Here is a 27,578-nt window from a genome sequence, read left to right as displayed (position 1 = left end):
CTGGGCCAGATGCCAGGAATTCAAGGTGAAGAGAACAGTATCTACCTTCCAGGGACTGGAAAGTTCAAAAGAATCTGTCACTGGCTCTGAAAGCAATTCCAAAAGAAGAGAGCAAAAAAGTGTTGAGCAATGTCAACCATTATAATATGGCAGTAATAAATGAATATTCTTCCAAAGCAAATACCTTAAAGTGGTACCACTTTTTGATGGTTAAGTTCTCCCACAGTTATCAGAATTACTTGTCATCTTATATCTGTACTTCATATAATATTAGTTTGATTTTACAGATACTGTACTTAAATATAATAATCTTAATAGCATGTCTGAAAAACCTATCATGATTGCTGTCTCTACACTGTATAACACACAGCATTTTAAAACAAAAACTTGAAAAAATTGTTAAAAAAAAAAACACATACTATCCAAATTTGAATTTTTCACATGGCCAATAGTAAGTAAATACCATCTGATAAGAGAACAAACAGAATAGTGGTCACTCAAATGTCTAAACTAGGGGTTGACTTTGTTGGTTTTTTGTTTTTGTTTTCTTTTTTTGGTAAAAGGCCAAACAGTATATATTTTAGGTTTTGTTGGCCATACAATCTCTGCTGCATCTACTCAACTCAGCTACTGTGGCACAAAGGCACCCATACATAAAAAATAGGTAAATAAATGGGCATGGCTGTGTTCCGTCCAATAAAACTTTATTTATAAAAACAGACAACAGGCCAGATTTGGCCCACAGACTATATAGTTTGCCAACCCCTGGTCTAAACTGAATGCAGAAGCCCTATGCATTCAGAGACACCCTATCTGTGTCTTGAGTCAGCATACCAGGTTCAAGGTCCAACTGACAGAGGTACTGGGAAGTATTCAATGTAACAACAACCACTCGGTGTTTAAGAATATCTTCTTTCTGTGGCATCTGAAAGGTGGAATGTGCGCTTGAGATCAAACAGTACTGATGCACAACTGGGTGGACAGTCTTTACCCAGCGATTTCTGAAATATACCCTATAAAAGAAGATAATATTTCCTATTTATATTTATTAACATCTTACCAGCATAATCAAAAAATTAACATTATTGTGTTAAGACTACCATATCTGGACATTAACAAATAAATCTGGTAACCATTAACACTCTACTGAGTTAGAATTTAACATACAACTGTATATTACATATAAATGTACGTGACTATGCCCTACCAAAAACGGCGGATTCAAACAGAGAGCATATGCACTATCATAAAATAAATACCTAATTATTTTTAAGTGTTCAGATCAATCTTACAACAGAATTACCAACAGTTTCATAAACACTATATAGTTTTTTAAGTTCAAAACATTCCCATTTAGGAATTACTTTTTTTCCAGAATATTCTTACAAAAATACACTTAATTAATATTGTAATTACCTATGCTAGTAAAAAATAGTGAATTGCACACCTACAACAGAAACTTAAAAGTTATCTGCATTTCACTTCAGAATATATTCTGAACACCCATGTTTAAATCTAAAGGAGGTTTATCTATATTATCTAAGGGAGATTTAAAAATAAATTTAAATTTTGGACAATCAAAAAATCTTAAGAGCATCTCTCCATTAACTGCAAAAGAAAAATACCAATAGGCCTCATGCGACAGACTACTAAAATGGTACAGAAACAAGGCATCCATCCATCCACCCACTCAGTACAACAAAGATATACTGGGTGTCTGCTATGTTCCAGCACAGAGACAAATCACATGGTTTCCAAGCTTTCATAAAGGCTTTGATTTACTCTGATTTTAATGGGAAGCCATCAGAGAGCTCTGACAGGGCAGTCACATGCTCTTATGCTGATAAAGGACCACTCTGTTTCTCTGAACAGAATATATAGTTTGTTGGGGGGGGCTGGACAGTGGTGTGCTGGTAAATGTTGAACGACCAGCTTGGTGGGGAGGGGTGGTGCTGATCTGTAGTGTTTGCTGAGTTCCGTGGAATAAAATCCACTACCATGGCCAATTTCAAGCTACCAACATGATGTCACCGAACATGAACTTGGGAAGACATGTACATGACTGGGTCTCACAAGCCACTACAAGTTGGCTGCAACACACAACTGACTTGGACAGGGGCAGGGGAGAGAAGCAGCGAGAACAGTTAAGAGGCTGTTACAACGGTCTGGACAAGAAAAAAATGACAGTTTGGATCAGGGTGGTAACAGTAAAGATGTGAAAATGGTTGGATTCACTACACATTTAGAGAGTAATGCTGACAGGATTTAGTGAACCAGATGTGCAATTTAAGAGAAAGGATGATTCTGTGCCTTTGAAACTAGATGAATGACAGTGTTTACAAAGATGGTGAAAGTGAGGAACAGATTTGAAGTGAGAACAGAACTCAGTTGTGGACGAATTCAGTAGCAGACGTCCACGTGGGGATATTCAATAAGCAGGAGGATATAGAAGTCTGAAGCTCAGGAGAATGTCTGGGACAAGAAACATACACCTGCGATAATATTTAAGCCTAGGGACTAGACGAGATCAGCTGGAGAGTAAGTGTAGATAAAAGAGAAACTAGTTGGGAGAACGACTGACGGTTACCCCCAATATCTAGAGGCAGGGAAAAGAAGAGGCGAACAGTAAAGGAAACTGGCAAGAAGCAGTCAAAGTAAAAAAGAACTCAGGAGAGCATGGGCTCCAGTCAAGGGATACAAACATCCGTGTTACTAAAATCTTTTGGTTATTCTCCAGGCCCATCGTGGTGCTTTACCACTAGCAGCACCCAGCTCTGCTGTTGTTCCCTGCGAGCCACACTCCCCGCCCTCGGCTCCCATGACTCAGCCGCTCCTGGCCTTCGTTCTTCCTCCCTAGGTTAGGGTTCCCGCGGCTGACACAGCACACTCCTTTTCTCGGGCTCTGTTCTCTCCCGGCCCATCTCAGCCAGGCCCATGGCTTCAATCACCACCAATACTCTTGACTCAACACACTTTTCTCTCTCCAGCCAAGACCTTGTCATCTCCAGAATGCATATCAACTTTTTATTTAACATATGTCTCCTTCAGGATATTTCAAAGGCAGCTCAAATGTAATGTGCATAAAACCGAATCTCATGATCTAAAATGTGTTCTCACCTCTCATGAAACACTTAAAACTGACCATTACTTTTCAGCAAAGCAATAAAAAAAAGTATTTAATAAATATAACTAAATATAAATAAGAAAAGTCAAGAAATATCTTAAAAACATTACTCTGATAGGAAGGACTGTAAACTTGATAGAAGTAACCAATATCACTTCTAAAAGATGCAAAAATGGGGGCACCTGGGTGGCTCAGTCAGTTAAACGTCTGCCTTTGGCCTGGGTCATAATCCCAGGGACCACATCAGGCTCCTTGCTCAGCAAAGAGCCTGCTTCTCCCTCTCCCCCAACCTCTCCCTCTGCTTATACTCACTCTCTTTTTCTCAAATAAATAAAATCTTTTAAGTAAACAAATAAATAATAAAAATATTAGTTTAATAAAACATAAATAATAGAAGAGTTTTAGGTTTTAATAAAAAAAATGTTTAATCAGATCAGCAAAGTGGAATTTACTTTAAAATAAATGAAAAATCTCGGTGGCTCAGTGGGTTAAGCCTCTGCCTTTGACACAGGTCATGATCTCAGGGTCATGGGATTAAGCCCTGTATCGGGCTCTCTGCTCAGCAGGGAGACTGCTTCCCCCTCTCTCTCTGCCTGCCTCTCTGTCTAGTTGTGATCTCTCTCTCTCTGTTAAATAAAGAAATTTTTTTAAAAATCATAAAAAAAAAATCTCAATTTACAAATTATCTGAAAAAAATCATTTATAAAATTATGATTCCATAAATATTAACCAAAGTACATGCATTTAAACCAAGGAATTACTAGAAACTAAACTCTAAAATGTTAGTGGTATTTATCTCTGTGTGCTGAGATTACAGATAATTTTATTTTCTTCCTTGTTCCTTTCTGTATTTTCCATACTTTCCTAAATGAACATTTCACATTATAAAACTGGAAAAATGGTTTTTCAAATTACTCATCAATTCTAATGCCAAGCACCACTTTTTACTCAAAGAAAAAATAAAAAATAGAAGTTCTAAGGCTCACTACTGACTTTTTTTACAATTACCTTGGAAAACCACCTCAAGCTGAAACTAGTAAGAAGACAAAGTTTGACTGTTAAGAATATATTTCCTTAAAAGTAAATATTCTGGTGCTGACTTCAAAAAGTTTAAATACTTTCTTTCTGCTTTCGTTTTTTGCAACATTTAAGGTAGACACTATCTATAAGATTGTTTGAAACACAACTAACATTTTTCAATATTGGAGAACAGTGACAAGTGACACCTTCAAGCTAATAGTATTAAATGTGACACCAACTAAGTAATTTACATATTTCTAGGAACAAACTATCCACAGATCCCACATGAATTATGACTGTTAAAGTAGGAGATTGTCTGGTAATACATAATTTTAATTCACTGAAATTTTATTCATGTATTGAATTCATAAACAATAAACAACCCTTCCAAAATGTTACTACACAAGCTACTACAGAATCAGAAATACCTGATACCAGAATAAAATCTATTACTCTGAAGATCTGTATAAAAAACAAATACCTTCTATTTGTCCAGAAAGCAGTAACTATAGACTCTCTCCATGGATAACCTCTATCTACTAAGTAATAATTCTGTCAGAACCAGATACTGATCTTCAGAACCCTACACAGAAACTGTGTTTTCCTCTCTCGTCCAAATTAAGGTCTACTAATTCTGATGAAATAAGAGGTAAAAGCCAAATAAAATATAATCTGAAATGGTTTCTAAAATCTCCAACCCCAAATATTTTAAGCTCAACTCCCAGCAAGTAATATAATTTTATACATTTCAATTGTAAATGTGTATATTTAAACATATGTAATATGTACTGTAATAAACTATTTAATACTTATGACCATTTTCACATGTTATGGCATCTACCATGGCCTACTCTAGACTACACGATGCAGAAGGCAAACTTCAACCACCTTACACCACAGACACAGCAAATCTTCAAAGTCACATGCAGACACTTAGTGCCCCCTTGTGTTCCTTCTCCTGTATCCTGGGACAGATAAAGCTAATCCCTCCCGAGTGCTCAGTCATGCTAATTTCCTCTATCCCATCTCTCATATCTTTCATGTTTGTTGTCCATCAGGATAATTACAAATTAATATGAATTAATGTAATAACATACGGTACTAATAAATTTTAATAATTCCATGCACCATCCTCCTAGGAAATACATTTACAAGTTAACACCATTCCCAAAGAGAAAAACCATGGTGAAAATATAGGACCACAAAATGAAAAGATTTAGAAAAAGTCAAACCTCTTATTTTATACCATTTACTAAATGCAGTAACTAGAAATTTAAGTACTTTCCAAGCTTTTTGACTGAACCACCCTTGAGACTTACAGAGAGGTGAGATATTCTGCTAAAGAGCCAGTTTCTGTGTCTGAAGCACTACAACTACACATACATCCTACTGAGACATAACTTATTAATACTACATATCTAGATAGATTATAACCGTCAAAACATAATTTTACATGGGAAAAGTTAAACATAATGCTAGTCACATGGCAGATGTTAATCAACAAGAGCTCTTTAGCCCCAAATAGCAAATGACCTATATCCTAGGTCAATCAAGATGTGAGGGGGCTACTCCATTGCTTCCAAGCCCACGTACACCATGATAACTGAAGTTGTCACAGTTCCTACATAACAGACACATACACAGACAGAAACACACACAATAAAAGCAAACGAAACACCTCCACCAAAGTAAGAACACTCATAGCAAAACTGCTACTAGCTGCTGAGTTTTTACTTATGACTAAAAAAGATCAGAATCTGAAGCACACTAGTCACTGATGAACTTATCCAGTGATAAATACCACATTTTCATTTATAGAGATTGTATATATGTGATATTTTCTTACTAAATACAACTGGATTCTACTTGAAACAATTATTTCTGCTCTGAATTATCTTCCAGAGTGGAAACAAAGTATGGCATAAAAACCTGTGTTAGCAGACCACACCACCTTTTTCTTTATTGTTCTTTTTAATGCAATTGTAAAATCATTCAAATGGCTTTGGTTGTGGTTATTAAGAAGTAAATGGCATAATCTCACTTTTCCATGCCTGGACTCAACTAGAAATAAAAAGTTAGTGGATTATGATTCAAAAGTGTGGTTAGAAATTAATTTGTAAGCAATAATTGTATTCAAACAACACAGGGCATGACATATTAGTTTGTAAAATGGCAAAACCAAACATTAATTCATATAACAATGAAAGCAAATGGTGTATAAACAACCATTTAATGATTCTTTATTGTTTTCTGAAGAAAAGGATTTTATTCCCCCACAATCCGTATTTAGGTACATTTCATATCCATATACACTTAAAACGACCTTTCTATATCAACATAAACTTTTCTTTGACACTTTGTCTCTTATATGATAGTAAAAAGTTGTAAATAGCAGTGAATTACATTTTGTTGCAGAAATCATTTCAATAGTTCATGCTTCTCTAAAGTGTAACTTCTATGAAATTACCTGCATGATCACAGTCAAAATTTTTTATCTACTGCATGACTACTCGGCCATGCAAAATATGCTGAAATTTCAATTAGATTTGATTTAAGCAAATCATTTTTATATTATTTCATCATAGTAGCTCTTAGAGGTACACATCAAAATTTGCTCAGATTGTAACAACATTTTTACATACGAAACTTAAAAAAGGATGTCTTTCTCTTTACTTAATGTTAAAGAAATGAATGGTCAAAGATTTTTTAAATTTTTCCTTAATTTTAAATGACTGCTTCAAAAGGCATCACCTCCAAATGCCAATATACAGTTAAAGATTTTGTGTTCTCCAAGTTACTAAAATCTTTAAAGACACCTTTTCTTAAGAATAATAAAGTATGACACAGATACATAATAAGCCTTAAAAAATACCTGAGAGGTCTTGCCTGGGGATTGCCTGCTTCTACATATGGATGTAAATAATCCTTTATGTAGAGGTCAGCAGCACTATTAGAATGGGTGCAAATGAGGATCCTGCTGAAATAAATGGTGCAAATAAAAAGAATGATAAAACACAAAACTACTCAAGCAGTATAATACCAAACAAAAGCAGTGGCCATCTTAATATCAAACATTTCCCTCAACCTACTCATCAATCTCCAACATATTATTCAATGATGTTTTCAGGAAACTATAACTCTCTAAGCTGTAAAGGAAACAAGTTTCCCCCAAATTACTTTTCAATCTAACACACAGAACTTTATGCACCCAAGTCTTTCGGCTCTAACGTATATCACAATTCCTTAGCAGACTTGGGAGTTCAGATGGCTATTTAAAAGCTATCATTTTCTATGTTGCCAATTTTTAAAGACAGTATGTTTTAAAAGAATTCAAATTTTAGTCCTTTTGGGTTTTGGTGTGGGTCTTTTTCTTTTCCTTTGTTGTGTTTTGTTTTGTTTTGTTTTGTTTTGTTGTTGTTGTTGTTTTAATTTTTCCAAGCTGAACTAATATGGTCTTGCTAGCCTTAGCTTTGTACTCACAACAAGGACAGAGGTTGTGGCCTAATGATGAAACTGGAGCACACATACCACCACCTCACCTCGTCTCCTGCTGCTGGAGTATGTGCTTGACGGCCTGAGCTAGAGTGAATGTTTTGCCTGTCCCATAAGGTCCAATGATGAGAACAGGAGGCAGCTGTATTGAAAGTGGAGTTGTAATGGCCAGGACAGCCTCTTTCTGTTTTGCATTTAGCCGAGGATCCAACTGTTCATCCCACTGTCTACAGAAAATAAAAATTTATTGTAAACACATGCATCTTACAAATAAAACACAAGCCTAAATTTTATTGAACCATTAAAAATACTGAAGAAACAAAGCACCTACAAAAACAAACACTTATTCTAAAACTTCCTTTCAGAAATATATCCAACAGAGCCGTGCAGGGTGCTTCACTATGTTGATCAAAACTCACTTTAATTATTTTGTCCGATTCCAAGTGCAAAAAGATTGTGATAACTAAAGAAGGCACACACACTTCTAGTCTAGCTGCTACCAAGTCTATGAATAGCAATGGCAATGTCTCAAAAATTTAATTTCCCTGTTACATAAAAGATCAGGAAACTTTTTTTCTGGTAATAAAGAAGTATTAGTTTCTTTGCAGAGCAAGTAAAATGCAAAAGGGAGACAAACCACATTTCAAATTCTAGTCCACTGAACGCTCTCTTTAGTGAAATTGAAAACAAGAGGCAAAGAAAAAACCTGTATGTCCCTGGTTAAGAGATTATTAAATGTTTACAAAGTTCTTAATTCAGAAAATGGCAGTTAAAAAAAAAAAAAAAGATATCAAAGAGGGACGAATGCCTGGGTGGCTCATTTGGGTAAGCATCTGCCTTCAGTTCAGGTCATGATCCCAGGGTCCTGGGGTGGAGCCCCACGGCAGCGTGCCTGCTCAGCAGGGAGTCCATTTCTCCCTCTCCTCCATGCTCATGCTCTCTCACTATCTCTGTTTCTCTCTCTCTCTCCCTCTCAAATAAATAAATAAAATCTTTTTTTTTTTAAAAAGGTATCAAAGGCCAAACAATAAGGAATGTTTTCTATTATTTCCCCCATACACATAATGTACTGATGTCCTATTTTTCAGGGCAGAGAACACCTGTCACAGTAGCACAAATGGTTGCTGTAATGGGATCTTACGAGTGTCCCTTCTATGACTTGGCTAAGTTTCGAGGATTTAAATGGATAGCAGATGCTACAAGGGATCAAACCAAGTGGAGAATCAACAGCATTCTTTTTCACAACTACAATTAAAATACTAAATATTGCAACAACTATGGCAAAAATGATAAGGATGTAAACCAAAATAGGAAGGGTGTGTAAAGAGATGCTTAGAAAATTTACATTCCAAGTGCCAACAAAATACTCCTGCAAGACGCAGTTTGGATGGGAAAACTCCTTCTCTCTGAGGCTGTACTCTACAGTAATCAGAAACCAGTTATTCCTGGAAAATCTTAATACTTTCAGTTTTTAAAAAGTGTAACTAATGCTTTATTCGGACAGATAATTTCAAACAAACAGAAGTCTCTGAGGAAATGTAAAACTTTAAAAAATAAACTTTTAACTATATAAACACGCCATTACTTATTTTTTCAAAACTTAAAATTTTTAAGTAAAAAACAAAAGAACTCTGACCAATGGCACTAGATTTCCTGGAAACCACTAACTAAAGATCAAGCTTTTGACTTCAAAGAATCTCTCATCATTAGACAGCTTATTTATTCATAATTCTGCCAGCACCTACAGTGTTCCATTTTCTGTAAAAGAGAAAATTACTTTAGGTAATTGTTAAATCCAGATCTAATATATGAGGAAAACAGTGGAACGACTCCTCACAGTGGAACGATTCCTCTGCTACTGAGCCTAGACAGCTAAAACACTCAATTGCCCTCCCTCCTCTGCTGGTGCTCCAACTCTGGTCAATGAGCTTAAAGGAAAAGGCCCCTCCGAAGGGCTTCTTCCCTCACTAGGAGGAAGCCCTCTTGCTCCTCTGCATTCCTCCTTCACCTGGCTGGAAAGAGATCCTGTAAACAAAACTGCAGCTGCCCTCTTATAATCAAGAGGTAACAGACGTCAGGAAGAAAACCAGCATGAAGAAAACTAGTATGCTCTAAGGTGGAGAGGAGGGGACACCTCAGTCCTGGATGGTACTGCGGAGCCCCTGCAAGGCCTGGACCACCTACCTACCTCTGGGCGTCCATCTCTACTTGTTTAAGCCATAGTTAGTTCAGTAAACTGTTACTTGCATCCATACCTGACCCCAGTGGCTCCTTTACCTATACATGGGGATAATGACTTGTGTATCAGATGGTCTTTCTAGGATCAAATGAGGTGCTGTTTAGAAAAATAATTGAGCAGTCAGTGCTCAATTAACGTTAGTTTCTATCACCGCGTTCACTGAGGACTTCAGAAAAATGACATATTACTTGACCAATACACACTTCCAAAAACAAGTTTTCAAAAAAATGCTCTAATTCTTCAAATGTGGTGACTTCGATGAACTTATAAATGAGACAAACAGTAAGTTATATATAAAAGTATCGATCTAAGACATTCATGACGAATTTTATAGGTATAGCTCTAAAATATATTATCTCTTTATTTATACAGCCCACTCTACTTATCAACTGCTTCAGTATAAATAAATGCTTCAGAGCAGATCAGAAACCATCAATGCTGGTCACGTCTACAGTTTCAGGTCATGAATGAGGAAGGCCAATGAGCACAAGTTGTCTTTAGTGTGCCACCTGCTCAACAGAGGGAAGAGGACTTAGAATACATGTGCCAGTAAGACCCATCTCGATTTTCACAGTTTAAAAGAACAGTCTCAGGGCGGCTGGGTGGCTCAGTCGGGGAAACGTCTGTCTTCGGCTCAGGTCTTGGTCCCGGGGTCCTGGGATCAAGCCCCACATCAGGCTTGATGCCCAGTGGGGAGTGTGCTTCTCCCTCTGCCCACCCCCACTAGTGCTCACTCGCTCACTCTCAAATAAATAAATAAAAATCTTTAAAATAAAATAACATAGTCTCTTCAAGCTCATTCTGAATAAAAATTACTTAAACCCTGAATCACATTAATTCAGAGTCCTTTTTCCCCCCTGGTCTAATGCATTTTTATAATTAGTTTACAGACCACATGCTCATTTATCTACCTGTATTCCACCTTATCCCCAAAAAGACTTTATACGGCTAATGGTTTCTCAGTATATTCCCCCACTCAGACACCTTTAGTTACTATTTAAATTACAGCGGTATGGAATCTCTTCATGCTCAGACGTTTTCTGATACCTGACATTTTCTTAGTTACTCCTGCAGTTAACCCTTGCAGTCAGTTGTACTTGAATATACTGTTATGTACAATATAATTTTCAGAAGTAAACATATCAAGTATATGCCGAAAAGTTTACTGGTATGCTCTCACATTTGAAACCTTAATTTCCTTCTTTAAACTTGAAACTCTAAGTCAGCTGAATATGTCATACATTAATAATGTGTAAGGCCAAAAAATAAAAAAAAATAAAAATAAATAAAAATAATGTGTAAGGCCGTGCTGAGGACTGACAGATAAGTGCGACGCAGTCTCTTCCTTCAAAGACCGCAGAGTGTACCAAAACCGGGAAAATGTACGCAAGTGACAAAAATTAATTTGAGTATAATTGTGCTTGAAAGCACAAAACTAACTGAATCTAACCCACAGAAGGTACTCAAGGTATTTTTCTTGGAAAAATGAAAATGGAAGGGTCAGGCTCATCTCCTTGAAGGAGAGAGCAGTTGAGCTGGACTGAATCTTAAAGGACAGGTGGATCAACAGATAACACTGGGCAAAGATTATTTCAGGGAAAGAAAATCACTTACAGATAAAAATGGCGGAGGGGGAAACTCTGAGCTTGATGGGTGGACAGTGTCAGTTTTACTAGACGAGAAGGTTCTGGAGAATGACTGCATGACAATGTGAATATACTTAACAATACTCAACTATATACTTAAAAGGGGTTTGGAGGGTCAGTTTTGCATTATGTAAATTTTACCACAATTTTTTAAAAATTGATAAGAAACTGGGGTGCCTGGGTAGCTCAGTCATTAAGCATCTGCCTTTGGCTTCGGTCATGATCCCAGGGTCCTGGGATCAGGTCCCCCCGCATTGGGCTCCCAGCTCTATGGGTAGCCTGCTTCTACCTCTCCCACTCCCCCTGCTTGTGTTCCCTCTCTCGTTCTGTCTCTCTCTGTCAAATAAATAAAATCTTAAAAAAAAGAAAGAAAGAAAGAAATTAAGTGTAGGGCCAATTAAAGAAACTTCAAGGTAACTCAATATGGCTAGAGGATGGGGATTTAGAGGGGGAAGGGGGGGGTGTCAAGTAGAAAAATGTAGAAGAAATCTGAAGCTATGGCTGGAAAGCCCTGTCAATGGGGCCACATAACAAGAGGATGGCGTTCAGCCGCTCAGACTCTCCACATATCAAGGAGACACCCTCATAGATATGTAACCACTGAAATGAAATGATTATTTCAGCAAACTAACTGTGGCAGAAATATGCGGGATGACCCAGAGAACGGAGACACAAACTACAGAACAGGAGACCGACTCTAAGGTTCCTCATGTATCCCAGCTCTAAATTATACACGGGCTGTAAGAACGGAAGGAGGGAAAAAGTTCAAAGAAAGCGAACCAAATGGGAACTGAGAAGACTGGAGTTTTACAGTTATAGATCACTGATTACTTCCGGGACAGTGAGGAAGTGGAAAACGGAGATCACAGGATGAGTATAAAGAAAGCAGAAATACATAAACTACTCCTGCTCGTGAATTTTGGCAATAAAATGAAGAATGCAAAAAAGATAGTTAAGGGTAAGTGAAACAAGGGAGAAATGATTTGGGTTTTCTGTTGTAAGGCATCTTGTGCTTTGTTCTGTTTTTAGAACCGAAAGAAATAGAATGTGAGGGGAAGAGCTATAGGCCACTTCTAGGCCTGGCCCATAAAACTTTCCTACGTGATCCCCTGTGGCCATTCTTCCCCTGCCTGCCAGCTCGCCAGCTGGATGTCAACACACGGGGTGAAACCATGGAAACCACTTACTGAAGATACCAGGGCCTCCATCAGTGGTGGAGCAGGGCCACCCGACCATGACTGGAGTGACACAAGTGATAAATAAATAACCTTCTATTGTGGAGAGGCACTGAGATTAAAAAAGAAAGGAATAAAAGGTGGAATGAGCAGGGCAGCAGCAGGGGCCAAGAAGATAAAAACTCAGGGAAAAGGACGAGAAGAACGATGCAGTCATACAGCCATCGGGGTTAGTCTGGAAACAAATCAGAAGTACCCTTATAAAGACACTTACGAAGATGTGCCAAAGTGAATTGAAGCAGGAAAATATTTATACAACCCTTAACCTGAGAGCAGTTTCTGAAATATTATCTATGATAAAAATCATTTTAAATGAACTGTTTGAACCACTTTTAAAAGATCCTAATTTTCCCATTCAACTTATACTCAGAAATATTCCTGAATCGCTTGGCATTCTATCAAATTAAGGCTGTTGAGAAAAGCAACGGAATCATTTAGACTCTGAGGAAAAGTGAAGAAAGTACATGATGAAACTCAAATGTTTCCTTTCAAGGGCTTTTTCACTCCCCTTTCTCCACTAATACACGGCTCCTGGAGAGTATGGCAAATTTGCTTTAAAAACTATACTGGCATTACTTGATACAGAAATTCAATTTCACTTCTAGTGAGACATCTCCTTTTCTGTACCTGTTAGGACTCCAAGGTATGGTTGGAGTCATAGTGGTGTCTGGAAACAAAACCCCGTTGTCCTTGATCCTGTCTAGCGCATAATGCATTTCACAGAGGGGTAATCGATTTAATTGAAACTGAAGTTCAACCTGAAACACAAAATTAAAAAAAAATTTTAAATGCATGAATGCAAACATCAATGCTTGCAGCTTGCTAAAAATTTTTGTGGAGATAACCTTTTAGGGAAGCCAAGTTTAGAGATTCTCTTAAGTGCAATGTTATTTTAATAAGAATTATTATGGCTAATATTTGCTTTGTTTACTTACTGTCAGGCACTGTAATGTGCACTTTACATAAATTATCCACTTACTAGTACCAATGATGTATATATCATTATTAACCTTATTTAACATCTAAAGAAAATGAAATTCTTATGAGTCACTTAATATCTAAATAAAGGTTATCTTGTTCCACCATATTCCTATAAATACTATATTTGATGAAATCCATAGAACATCTGTGAGATATTATCTCTTAAGTGGTTAAAAAAAATCAGGCCCAGGACACTGTATCAATTTACTATGAATAAATAACAATCACCAAATTTTATGTTTAAAAAGAAAAAAGAAAAATAAATAAAATTTTAAAGAAGATTGGCTCTCCAGTTAAATATGGCAGAGTGAACACACAGTTCACCTACACAAAGAGAGGAGAACATAAGCAGATACAACCTCCAATGAGAACTGTCCCTGAATGTGGCTTAGTTTCCTTTAATCTGTTCTTCTATTGCTGATTTAAAATTCTAATCAGAAAGTTTGGCCTCATGTAAGACTGAAACATTGTAGATGTTACTTAATCACCAAACTGGTTTTCTCCGAGAGCTACCAGAGGTCTAATTCTCCACCCACCTCTATAACACTTCAAAATCAACTGCATTTCTGGTTAGAACAGAAGGTGGAAAATCAAACCAGTATCAGCTGACAAGGACATTACAGACAACCATAATTAAGTTACCTCACTTCAGAACACACCTGTGTGTCATAATCAGGCCGAAGATTAAGTTCTTCACAGCATTCCCTGGATATCCTTAAAAATATATATTCTTTTGTTTTTTCTTCAATAGTAGCTTCATAAACCTTCTCTTTGGTTCCCTGGGTCTGTACTAACTTCTCTTTAGGGACTGGTAATAAATAAACAGCATTGACTTTGGTCATCACCAGCCGTCCAGCCAAAGTATCTTCAGAAAGTGTTTCAGTAAGCTTAAAGCGACCAAAAAGTTGTCCATTCTGAGCATACTTTGCACCTCCAGAAACTCCAGTGAGCATGAAACTTGCTAGAATCTGCAACTGCACTTTAAGGTTGAACCTAAATCAAAAGTAGAAAATGAGTCTGAATGCTTTATATCAAAACAAAAAAACTAGAAGAGCAGAACAAAATAAATCAAATTTAAATGTACAAACACTTAAAACTCCATCAATTCCATTCCATTGAGCTACAAACCATATATTACCTTTCTGCCATTAAGTTGGAAACAACAAAACTTTTTTTTAAGTCAATAAACTTTCATCTAAGTTACATAAAGGCATTTACTTAGTTGAGCTAAAGAAAACAAACATTTTTAAAACCTGAACATTTAAGGGACACCTGGGGGGCTCAGTCGGTTAAAGCATCTGCCTTCGGCCTGGGTCATGATCCCAGGGTCCTGGGATCAAGCCCTGCATGGGGCTCCCTGTTTAGTGAGGAGGCTGCTTCTCCCTTTGCCTCGCCCCACAGTCGTGCTCTCTCGTTCACTCTCTCTCTAATAAAAATCTTTAAAAAAATAAAATAAAACTTAAACATTTAAATAAAGCTAAGTATGGTATTTTAATAAAATGAAATGTTATCACATGTTAATTAATTCAGAAGTCTGCTTGAACACTTCCTAGAACCATTAAAACCTCAAAATCCCCTAAAGCCAGACAGAAACACAGCACTGAAACTAAAACAGACCTTCATTAAACTGAGGCTTTTCAAGTACACAATAGATTCAAACTGTGAAATTTTTCTTTCAATGCTGTTAACGAGTAACACCCAGAATAAACTTTTGTTCATGACTACACTGAGACAGATCCCATGCGGAATGAAATGAAGTTAAAAGCTAGACTGTCAGGCAACAGCCGGTGCACTCACTTGCACTCCCGTGTGTACCCATGAGTGTGAGAAAGAATGTGTGTGACAAACAAGTACAGCGAATCGAGCTACCTGGTCAAGAAATAGGAGGTGGAAGAAAGATTTAAGCTAACGGACAGCTCTCTCCTTTGCCATTCTGAAACGGTGCCGCAGAGAGAAGACAAAGCAGTAAAAGAGGAAAGGTAACATTTTCTACTTTTTCTTCAGAAGATTTCAAATTATGTGAATGAAAAAAAAACTAAGTTCCTTTAAAATCTAAATATCCATTTGTGGAAAAGGCTACTTTTTAATGGTACTACTGAACAATCTTCTTTTCAAATCTTCTTTTATATGCATGATGCTAAGAATAGCTTACACATTCTTAAGAAAAAAAATTTTTTTAAAACACTGTAAATTTTCTTAATGAAAACATCTGGGGGCGCGTGGGTGGCTCAGTGGGTTAAGCCTCTGCCTTCAGCTCAGGTCATGATCCCAGAGTCCTGAGATTGAGCCCCACATCGGGCTCTCTGCTCAGCAGGAAGCCTGCTTCCCCCTCTCTCTCTGCCTGCTTGTGATCTCTGTCTGTCAAATAAATAAACAAATAAAATCTTAAAAAAAAAAAAAAAACCACCATATTAAGGGGCGCCTGGGTAGCTCAGTTAAGTGTCTGCCTCCAGTTCAGGCCACAATCTCAGGGTCCTGGGATAGATCCCGTGGGGGGGGGGGGGGGGATCCCTGCTCAGCAGGGAGTCTGCTTCTCCCTCTCCCTGTGCCTCTCTCCCCACCCTCATTCTCTCTTTCTTTCTCTCTCAAATGAATAAACAAAATCTTTAAAAAGAAGAAAAGAAAAACACCATATTAAAATGTTGAATGTCCATTTATATACTTTAAGTTAGAAAAGTAAAAAGTAAAAAAATAAAGTAGAAAAGCGTAAGGATAGAGAAATATTGTTACAGAAATCTTTAAGTAATATAACATATTTGAATAGCTACTTATGCATGTAATAAATAATAAGAGCTTATAAGTTCCATTAGTAACCTAAAAACAGAACACTTAAACTCCAAAAACATGTATAAATATATACTAAAGTTAGTATTTAATGATCCGGCTCTAATGAGGATTAAACGAATTCTAGCAGTATTTGCCATTTGTGTGGAATTATTAAAAAATCATGTTATATTTTTCTCATTCTCTGTGCATATTTTGCTAGATCCAAAACAGAAAAGTAGGATGATAATTTAAAGAAATACAGTTTGTATGTTATCTAGTTATATTTGACTCTTTTTAAAAAGACTGGAACATACACTAAGATTCACATAAAAAGAAAATAAAAGTATACTAGACTCCCCAGTTTACATATAATCTATGTTGACCTGCCCTTTTTTTTTTTTTGTAATACAACATATGCTTTAAAAAAGAACAGGAGCCCATGGTTTATCACGCTTTTTCAAATACAGTTAAATTTTTACTTTCCTTTACTCCACATATATGAGATTTACGGTCATTAAAAGTTTTCAGAGAGGAAAGAAATTTCTTATAGTGCATTCTTCATTCAGAAATGGTCTCTTTGGGAGCGCGTGGGTGGCTCAGTTGATTAAGCATCTGCCTTCAACTCAGGTCATGATCCCAGATCCTGGGATCAAGCCTCACATCGGGCTCTCTGCTCAGCGGGGAGCCTGCTTCCCCCTCTCTCTCTGCCTGCCTCTCTGTCTACTTGTGATCTCTGTCAAATTAAAAAAAAAAAAAAAAGGAAAGAAGAAATAGTCTCTCTGCTGCTAAAATTGATATACAATTTTACTTTTTTTTTAACTTTGCAACCACTTTCCACTTCTTGAAACTCCCTCTTCTATTGACTTCCCGAAAGTCATACTCTCTAGTTTTCTTACCTTTCTAGCATCCTCCACCCAAGCACTGGCCACCTGCTAAAAGTCCACCCTGCCTTCTTCTCACTCTATAGGTTCTCATCAGGTGAGGTCACCCTCTCCTAGATCTCTCAGCTCAGGGCTGTAAACCCAACCATCAAACAGACACCTTCGCTTATATGCTCTTCAAACTCAGTATAAGCAAAACACAGTCACGATCTGACGTCCCCTTCTGTCACCCCAAACTAGTCTTTCCATGTATTATATATCTTAGGCAACAGCACTCTCATCAACCTAGGTGTTCAAGACAGAAACCATGTTATCCTTGACCTTGTGTCTGTCACCATCCTTCAATCCCCCATCATACATTCACCAAGCCCTGCTGAGTCCTCTTCCTCCTAATTCGTCTGCATCTTAACATTCTGAACATGGATAAACGTAACAAACTCCTAACATGACTTCCTGATTCAAATCTATACTTCATACCACCACCACTTTGCAAAATGTAAGTCTGAAGATAAGCAGCTTCCTCTGGCTCTAAGTAAAAGGCTAAAAAGCTTTCTCTCACCACCCCACCCAACCCAGCATGAGCCCTCCATTACAGCTATGATGACCAACTTGCAATTTCCCCCCAAATTCTATCCTCTTATTCTCAAATCTTGTTCCTTCCAACAATTAAGATGTAAGAACCTTAACATACCTTTGTATTCTTGATCTGACAATTTTACCTGTTTTTTTGTTTTATTCTTGTTTATTTTGTCTTAAATTCAGCCTAAAGGGGCACCCAGGTGGCTCAGTCGGTTGAGGATCGTACTCTTGGTTTCGGCTAAGGTCATGAACTCATGAACCATGAACCCATGGGTCATCAGATAGAGCCCCACATCGGGTTCCCTGCTCAGCAGGCAGGCTGCTTGAGATTCTCTCCCACTACCCATACCCCAACATGCGCACAGGAGAGCACTCTCTCACACTTCCTCTCTAAAGTAAATAAAATCTTTAAAAAAAAATTTTTTTCAGCTTAAACACCATCTTGTTCCCAAAAGCCGACTTCATTCCCTCCTTGACTTGACTATCCTCCTTCTCCCCATTACTGTGGGGCAGATGCTCTCCTGTGGGACCCTCGTGCTTTCTCTATTACAGTGCTTATTACACTGGATTACAACCCTCTATTATAGGTCTGTCTCCCTCACTGGGTAACAAACTTTATTCTCAGTTTATTTTAATTCCAGTTAGTTAACATACAGTGTTATATTCGTTTCATGGATTACAAACTTTTGAGGAAGAAACATAGTGTGTTTGCCTTAGAATCAGCAGTGGCCAGTCTAGAACCTAACACTTTAAATACTCAAAAAAATTTGTTCATTGAGTTACTTTTACATTTTCATAATAACCTGATTTTTTCCAGGCAACATATTTCTATTTCAACTACTTTATACTATTCCCCAATTAATTCTAGAAATTGTATAATATTTTCTCAACTAAGGCAATATATTAAAATTTTTCTGTTGCATCCGTTTTAGAATCTGCCTTCCCAAAACACCTGATCACAATTTAGCAAGCATGAAAAATTCACCTCAGTCTTAAAGCAGTAACAGAATCCTCTTATGATATTTAGTTGTACCTTACAACACAACTCCTAAGGTAGAGGCACTAGAAAATAAAAGTACTAAGAAATACAGCTTTCCCCCAGAAGACACATCATATGTTCAAGATACAGACATAATAGAATTTCTGGTAGAAGTTACAGCTAGTAATATTTAATTTTCTAGAAGATTAACAGCCTAAAAATAAATTATATTAGTAAGATATCTTAAGTATTTAAAATAGCATATATATTTTTAAGATTTAATAACTCAGAAATACCTAGAATACAAAATGTATTATACAATTAACAAAGATATTTCTTAATAAAAAGAAAAACCATCTTTGTATTACTGCTTGCCACATTTTGAAATCAACCTTAAAGCTTATACAATTCCTAACATTTTGGGAAACAGCAGAATAGCAGCCAAGCAAATTTGGACCAATTTAATATCAGCTAAAAGAAATATGGCTCTATCAATCTTAGCAACAGTTATATCTCTCGAGTATAACTTTAAAAGACTTTCAAAGCTATATGCAGAATTTCACTTCACACAATTTCTGACTAAATGAATGGTAACAAAAATCAACCAAGGTAATAAGCCAATACCTGGATTTACTGAGGCAGAGCCACAGAACTCAGGCAGACCCAACAGAGGCCTCACTTCACCCATCTTAATGACGAAATGTACATCCAAACACCAGGCCTGTCACGCCAGCTGTCAGCCCCGAGAAGCCCCAGCTACCTGATTAGGCACACCGCTACACAGTTTAATGGACACAACAGCTTCAGCCAAGAGTCAATTTCTTTTGAAAATGTGCATCTAAGAATCAGATAGCTTTCACTTCAAGGTAGAATCATAATTGAATGCATATCAACATGTCGCTGAAGACAAGAGAAATACTTTTTTTTTTTCTTAATCTTGAAAGAACTGAAGGGCATTTTCTAAAACTTAAATGAAATTCAGTATTGTCCTTCTCACCCCCACACATCTCACACTAGAACTTAACATAAAAAGGAATCTTAATTTCCAGACCGCTTTAAAAAATCATCCCTTTCTTTAAAGTAAAAAAAAAATAAAAAGATAAACTTGATTACTACATCCAAACTCAAGCCAAAATATATTGTCTTTTTTTTAAAGATTTTATTTATTTATTTGACAGACAGAGATCACAAGTAGGCAGAGAGGAGAAAGCAGGCTCCCCAAGGAGCAGAGAGCCCAATGCAGGGCTCGATCCCAGTACCCTGGGATCATGACCTGAGCTGAAGGCAGAGGCTTTAACCCACTGAGCCACCCAGGAGCCCCTATTCTGTCTAATCTTGGGAGGCTTCATTCAATCCCATTTTCAAGGAAGGAATGATAAGGGTAACCATGTAAAAATATAATCCAAACTTTACAATTAAGATGTAAAAACCTTGACATTACTTTCATGATGAGCAATATTCTATTTCAATTGTCAAAGTTCTGAGGCACCTGGGTGGCTCAGTCAGTTTAAGTGTCTGCCTTTGGCTCAGGTCACGATCCCAGCATCCTGGGATCAGGCCTTGCATTGGGCTCTCTGCTCAGCGGGGAACCTGTTTCTCCCTCTCCCTTTGTCCCTCTTCCCCCACTCCAGCTCATGCTCTCTGTGTGTGTCAAATAAATAAATAAAATCTTCTTTTTTTTAATTGTCAAAGTTCACAAATGACCAATACATTCGCTTGATCCTAGGAAATACCCTACTAATCATGGCTAAGTCTCACTGCATCTCAAAGAGGCACATACCATTGCATACAGAATACATTACTACTGTCAATACACATCCGAGTCATTTAGAGGGAGGACTCCGTTTACCCAAGCCACTGTCTTCTGGCTTTAAATTGAGTCTCAATCCACAGCAAAACATTCTTCACCATTCTAATGGTGACAGGGGTTTGCTTTGATGACTGGTGTTGACAAAACAGACAAGTAAAATGATCCAATCAGACACACTAGAGAAAGGCCCAAGGACCAAATCCAACCTTCTGCCTGTTCTGTATAGCCCTTAACTAAGAACAGTTTTTACAAAAACAAAAAATAAAACAAGACAAAACAAAGAAGCTATTCAAGAAGGACTATACCAAGTCCATAGAGCCTTTAATATTTACTTGCTGGACCTTTACAGAAAAAGTTTGCTGAAATAGTTTAGTAGCTGCATACAGAGCCCCTCAAATTCATTTTTTAAATACATCTTTCACGTTATTTGTGCTTAAAGAATTAACAATCAAATGTGAATTAAATTCAAGGCAACAATAAAATTAATATATTAAGTTCAAAGGGGAAAGAAGGAAAAAACAGAAAATACAATTTTTTTAAGTAATATAAAACTTCGTCAATAATTTTTCAAAATTCTTCAGTTTATATCTGTTATTTGTCCCTCGTCCATCTGCTTACAGACACCCTCTGTGAACTCCATCTAATAACTAAGATGGTTTGCTTCTTAGTATGTGCACAAACTCTATGCTGTACTTCCCAAAATTTTGCAAGCCTGTCAAATTCAGAAGTGTAATTTACCAGTCTTCACATCCAGGGGGTCTCCTCTCTGGGTAAGAGAACCACTGGAAATTTTCAAATTCTCTAACATAGTACTATCTACTTGTCACATTAGACATGCAGCAATAAATTCTCATTTCCATCTTTAATAAAGACTTTATTTATTTGACAGAGAGAGAGAGATCACAAGTAGGCAGAATAGCAGGTGGGTGGGGGGAGCAGGCTCCCTGATGTGGGGCTCAATCCCAGGACCCTGAGTCCATGACCTGAGCCGAAGACAGAGGCTTAACCCACTGAGCCACCCAGGAGTCCCCTCATTTCCATCTTTAAGATCCTTCTAACTCTTGTGTAGTTAGCATAAATATAAAAAGTGATCCTATAGACTTATATTCAATTTGTGAACATCCCTATTTGAAACAGTAACTATTTTAAAGACCTAATTTTAAAGATTAAGAAAAAGAGAGAGAGAAAGCTCAGATGTTCCTTACTACTTCCTTTCATCTCTAAAGGCAATTTCACACCTGAATCACCAAGTACTGCAACTGATAGTATCCTAACCTTCTTTCTATTTCTTTGCTTTTTCATATTATAATAGTAACATATGGTCATTATACAACATTTCAAAAATAGAGAAAACCACATTAGAACATAAAAAGGGGGGCACCTGTGTGGCTCAGTGTGTTAAGCCTCTGCTTTCGGCTCAGGTCATGATCCCAGGGTCTGGAGATGGGGCCCTGCATCAGGCTCTCTGCTCAGTAGGAAGCCTGCTTCCTCCTCTCTGACTACTTGTGATCTCTGTCTATCAAATAAATAAATAAAATCTTCAAAAAAAATAAAAAGAATATAAAAAAGGGACCCTTGGGTGGCTCAGTGGTTAAGCAAGCATCTGCCTTCAGGTCAGGTCTTGATCCTAGGATCCTGCGATCAGATCCCAAATTGGGGTCCCTGCTCAGCCTGCTTCTCCCTTTCTCTCTACCCCTCCCCCGTGCTTGTCTCACACGCATGTGTGCTGACAAATAAACAGAATCTTTAAAAAACAGACCCAAAAAAAAAAAAAAGAACATAGAAATTACTCATAATTTCATCAACCAGAACACATAATGCTTTAACTCTTTCCAATATTTTTATATACAAATATGTTCATGTATATGCATTATATACACTCATACAAAATTAGAATTACAGTTGATGCTTTCATAACTAGCATATTTTCCTTTTATATCATATCATCAGCATCTTTACCGTTTTGAAAATTCTTCAAGAACATAATTTCAATACTGTAGTCCCCCCATATCTGCATGGGATATGATCCAAGACCCGCCATGAATAGTGCCAAACCCTATTTATACTTTGTTTTTTCCTAACCATACATACCTATGATAAAGTTTTATACACTGGTACAAAAAGAGGTTAACAACAATAATAATAAAACAAGTATAACAATATACTGTAAAAAAAAAAAAGCCATGTGAATGTGGGGTGTCTCTCTCTCAAAATATCTTATTGTACTGTACTCACACTTTCTGTGATGTGAGATGATGACATGCCTGGGTGATGAGATGAAGTAAGGTCAATGACAAAACCTAGTGACGTAGCATTAAGCTGTCACTGACCCTTTGATGATAGATCTCAAGAAGCAGCATATGCTTCTGGGCCACAGTTGATCACAGGCAATTGAAACCACGGAAAGGGAAATCACGGATGAGGGGGAACAACTGTAGTCACAGAACACTGGATTATATGGCGATATCATAATTTACTTATTTTCACTACTCTTTGAAAGACAATTACGCACAGGCATCTTTAACTTCACCTCTGATTCTTCCTTCAGGATGATTCCTCAAAAGTAGAATTACTACACCAAAAGGTTCAAACCTTTTAAAGACCTTTAATATAAACTGCCTTAAAAACCTCCTCCAGAAATATACCAACTTGAGTCTGCCACGGGTGTTCATTTCACATTGCATGTATGCAGGTATTTCCAAACCCCTCTTATATGGGCTTTTTTTTTTTTTTAAAGATTTTACTTATTAATTTGAGAGAGCGAGCAAGCAGAGGGAGGGGAAGAGGGGGAGAGAGAATGCAAGCTGTCTCCACACTCAGCACAGAGCCTGACACAGGACTCGACCCAACGACCCTGAGACCACAACCCACCCAAACCAAGAGTAAACACTCAACTGACTGAGCCACCTAGATGTCCCTTGTATGGGCTCTAAGAAGTACAAGTATTTAATTTCAAATTAGATATGTTCCAAAAGCTAGATCTATAAATAGAGTAACACAGGTATTTTTTTACTTTTCTTTCTCTGAATATATTCCTTAATGAGTGTTCAGTATCTATTAATAATATTAATGATAAGGTACCAAAATAAGACATCTTGGGAAAAAAATAGGTTGGTTAGGCTATACCTAAAGAGAAAACTACTTATAAAAAATACATTTATGTCTCGGGGTGCCTGGGTGGCTCCGTGGATTAAGCCTCTGCCTTTGGCTCTGGTCATGATCCCAGGGTCCTGGGATGAAGCCCCACATCAGGCTCTGTGCTCAGCAGGGAGCCTGCTTCCTCCTCCCCCTCTGCCTGCCTCTCTGCCTACTTGTGATCTCTGTCAAATAATAAAAATAAATTTAAAAATATATATATTTGTCTCATAACTATGGTTCAGTATTTAAGGCTTATTTCCATTTTATTGAAAAAGTGGAATGCTACTACCAAATGACTTCATTACTATTTTCCTTCACTCAAACTTTCATTTTTTTAATCTTTTAAAATTTATTTTATTTATTTATGAGCAAGTGAGCGTGCATCCAAGGGCAGGAGTGCAGAGGGAGAGCATCTCAAGCCAACTCTACACTGAGTGCAGAGTCCAATGCAAGGCTTGCTCTCACAGCTCCAAGACCATGCTGAGAGCCAAAATCAAGAGTCAGATGCTTAGGGACGCCTGGGTGGCTCAGTTGGTTGAGCAGCTGCCTTCGGCTCAGGTCATGATCCCAGCGTCCTGGAATCGGGTCCCACATAGGGCTCCTCGCTTGGTGGGGAGCCTGCTTCTCCCTCTGCCTCTGCCTACCAGTCTGTCTACCTGTGCTCACACTCTCTCTCTCCCTCTCTCTCTCTAACAAATAAATAAATAAAATCTTAAAAAAAAAAAAAAAAAAAGAGTCAGATGCTTAACCAAATAAGCCACGCAGGTGCCCCAAAATTTCATTGCTAAGATTACTTTTCCTATAATGACTCAAATAAGCTTTTGGTTTTTTGTTGTTCTAAGGTTTTATTTATTCATTTGAGAGAGAACGAGCTACTACATTTGGTAGTAGCATTCCACTTTTTCAATAAAATGGAAATAAGCCTTAAATGAGCATGGAAGAGAGCACAAGCCAGAGGGAGAGGGAGAAGCAGGCTCCCCACTGAGCAGAGAGCCTGACACAGGGCTCAATCCCAAGACTCCGGGATCATGACCTAAGCCAAAGACAGCCGCTTAACCGACTGAGCCACCCAGGTGTCCCTCAAATAAGCTCTTGGATTTACCCTTGGTCTTCACCTGTGGCATATGGATAAAATGTAAAGTATGTTAAAGCATTTATAAGTGACTCAAAAAGTATTTTACTATTAACAAATAGTTTTCCTGAAGATTTAATTCATTTCATTTTTTTTTTTTAATATTTTATTTATTTACTTGAGAGGGAGAGAAAAGGAGTAAGAGTGAGCACACAAGCAGGGAGAGGGGCAGAGAGAGAGGGAGGAGCAGATTCCCCGCTGAGCTCCTAAGGAGCCTGATGCGCGACTCGATCCCAAGACCTCAGGATTATTACCCAAGCCCAAGGCAGAAGCCCAACATACTGAGCCACCAGGCGTCCCCAATCATTTCATTCATAAAATTACATTCCAAAATATGTAGTCTCTTTCAGTTTTTGTACATTTATTCAACAAATATTCACCGAGCCCACACTCTGACTATCATTAACAGAAAGCTCTTGTGCAGCAGGGACCGTATGTTTGCATCCCAGCACAGGGCAGTCTTGCGGAAATGAACTATATACTGTGCACTAGGGAGGCCAAGACGAACAGGACACAGCACTAAACAACAGCTATCAAATAACAACTGTTATGGGGCACCTGGGTGGCTCAGTGGGTTAAGCCTCTGCCTTCGGCTCAGGTCGTGGTCTCAGGGTCCTGGGATCGAGCCCCGCATCGGGCTCTCTGTTCGGTGGGGAGCCTGCTTCCCCCTCTCTTTCTCTGCCTGCCTCTCTGCCTACTTGTGATCTCCCTCTGCCAAATAAATAAATAAAATCTTAAAAAAAATAAAAATAAAAAAATAACAACCGTTACTACCTCGCCTCACTTAGGCACATCTCCATTTTAAAAATAAAAAAATACCATCGAATGGGGAGGGGTTTCTTTGGAAACAAAGTGCTTCTGAAGTAACTTACTTGCTGACTTCTTTATACTGGGCTATCTCCTCAATATAAAGAAGGTCATGCAGCCGTGACTGATAGTTGGTCTTGGTCAACGATTTGTCTAAAACGGACTGGGTGAACAGCTGGTCAGCAGAGAGAGGAATTTGGTATCTGATAAGAAGGCTCTTCTCCAAATCAGTAGTTTCATTGGGTTCGAAATCTATAATAGTCTTAGAAGAAGAATCCCAACGCTTAGCTGTGGTTACTAGCTGTTGTTTTGCATGCATCAGGTATTCAAGATCTAAACGGAAACAAAAAAACACATTTATAAAGGAACACAACATTAAAATTCCCAAATAATACATTACACGTTTTGGTAGGAGCATTTTATATGCTAGAGCTCATAATTCTTAAAAACAGAACAATACAAAAACCCATTTGACAGAGAATCTTCCCCGTATCAGAAATCTTTTGTCTAGCTTAACAAAATAACATAAATAGGAACCCATGTAAAAAAAAAAAAAAAAAAAAAACACCTTTTTCTTTTAACATTAGGGTAGAATGTAACAAAAATAGTCATTAACATATTGAAAATACTGATTAACATTTAGAAATTCACTGACAGTCAAAAGAAATCTTAACTGCAGGATAAAGTCCTCCTGAGAGAAAATCTATCAGGTGACAAATCACTTTTCCCCTCCTACAACCAATACCTGCCCATGACAGCAAGACAAGATCAGAAAACTGTGTCTTTTCTTGCGTAGTAAAGTGCAGTGAAACTCTCTGAAAGTCAACTTATGACAAACAAATACCTTTTAGGAAATATTCATGTAAAAGTACTGCTAATTCCTCATTAAAAGATGAGAAGATGTAGCATTCAAATGCCATTTCAGAAAAATTCAGTTTAGCCTCAGTTACATTATACCGTTAAGTAGGACACAATGTCAAAATGAATGACTGTTCAAGTTCTGACATCTCTGGGAAAAAACTGTAGCACAGCACCAGCACAGGATGAAATTTATCGTAACATAGATTCTGAGCCCTAGGGAGACGCGCTCTGACTGAGTGCGTGTGACATTTTCTATTTGGTGGAACATACATATCCCTGTAAATATGAAACGTAACTAAAAGGGGAAAAAGAAGTTGCCTGACTGACTCATTAGGCTGAGATCCAGTTTTAATGTAACATAATTGAAAAGATGGCTTCACAAATGAGGTTAAAATTTGGGACGATACAATAAGAAATTTAAAGAGACATCAGCTGGTCTTCAAAACACAAAAATAAATTACCCTGTACTATCTTTGCAATGAGAGAACAATACATAATTGCCATGTACGGCTTAGTGAGAGATTTTCCTATATTAAAATGTTATATATAAACTACAAACATATTAAGCATAATCATCCAAAAGACATTTCTCAATACTAGAAAACAGTTTATCTTAATATCTTAGTAAAGATTCAAATGCAAAGGACCTAATTTCTTGCCTTTGCTCCTTGAAAAGGTATTTCTAGATGCTACTTTTAATTATTTCTCAAAAGATAAAATAAATACAACCATAATCATCAAGTTTTAGGATGGCCTACATTCTTACAATACATTGGATGAGATGAGGATGGTGTTTTTGCAATAGCTTCAAAAGTAGAACTTTCATAAAGTAAACTAACCATATTTTCTTCCTAAATCATCCAAAATGTGGACCCTGCTCTTTCGTTC

The 27,578-nt window shown here is 37.5% G+C and overlaps 1 protein-coding gene across 11 annotated transcripts in view; it reads right to left on the bottom strand.

The window, feature by feature from the left end:
• The window catches only part of HELZ (helicase with zinc finger), a 182,485-nt gene that overhangs the window by 72,623 nt on the left and 82,284 nt on the right, over window positions 1–27,578 (bottom strand). For 6 of the 11 annotated variants that reach the window (XM_082706632.1, XM_082706634.1, XM_082706631.1 and 3 more), the window contains 6 exons: window positions 25,895–26,162; window positions 14,397–14,730; window positions 13,384–13,514; window positions 7,684–7,863; window positions 7,017–7,118; window positions 835–1,013 (listed from right to left, as the gene is read on the bottom strand). In XM_082706632.1, the coding sequence (XP_082562758.1) occupies window positions 835–1,013; window positions 7,017–7,118; window positions 7,684–7,863; window positions 13,384–13,514; window positions 14,397–14,730; window positions 25,895–26,162 (1,194 nt within the window). Of the gene's footprint in view, window positions 1–834; window positions 1,014–7,016; window positions 7,122–7,683; window positions 7,864–13,383; window positions 13,515–14,396; window positions 14,731–25,894; window positions 26,163–27,578 lie in introns of all 11 variants that reach the window. The other 5 variants (XM_082706629.1, XM_082706626.1, XM_082706635.1 and 2 more) reach the window with 1 other exon arrangement.

The sequence above is a fragment of the Mustela nivalis genome, assembly GCF_964662115.1.
Source record: "Mustela nivalis genome assembly, chromosome: 17".
Taxonomy (NCBI): Eukaryota; Metazoa; Chordata; class Mammalia; order Carnivora; family Mustelidae; genus Mustela; species Mustela nivalis.
Note: the sequence above shows the minus strand (reverse complement) of the source record. Positions and strands in the feature narration are given on the sequence as shown.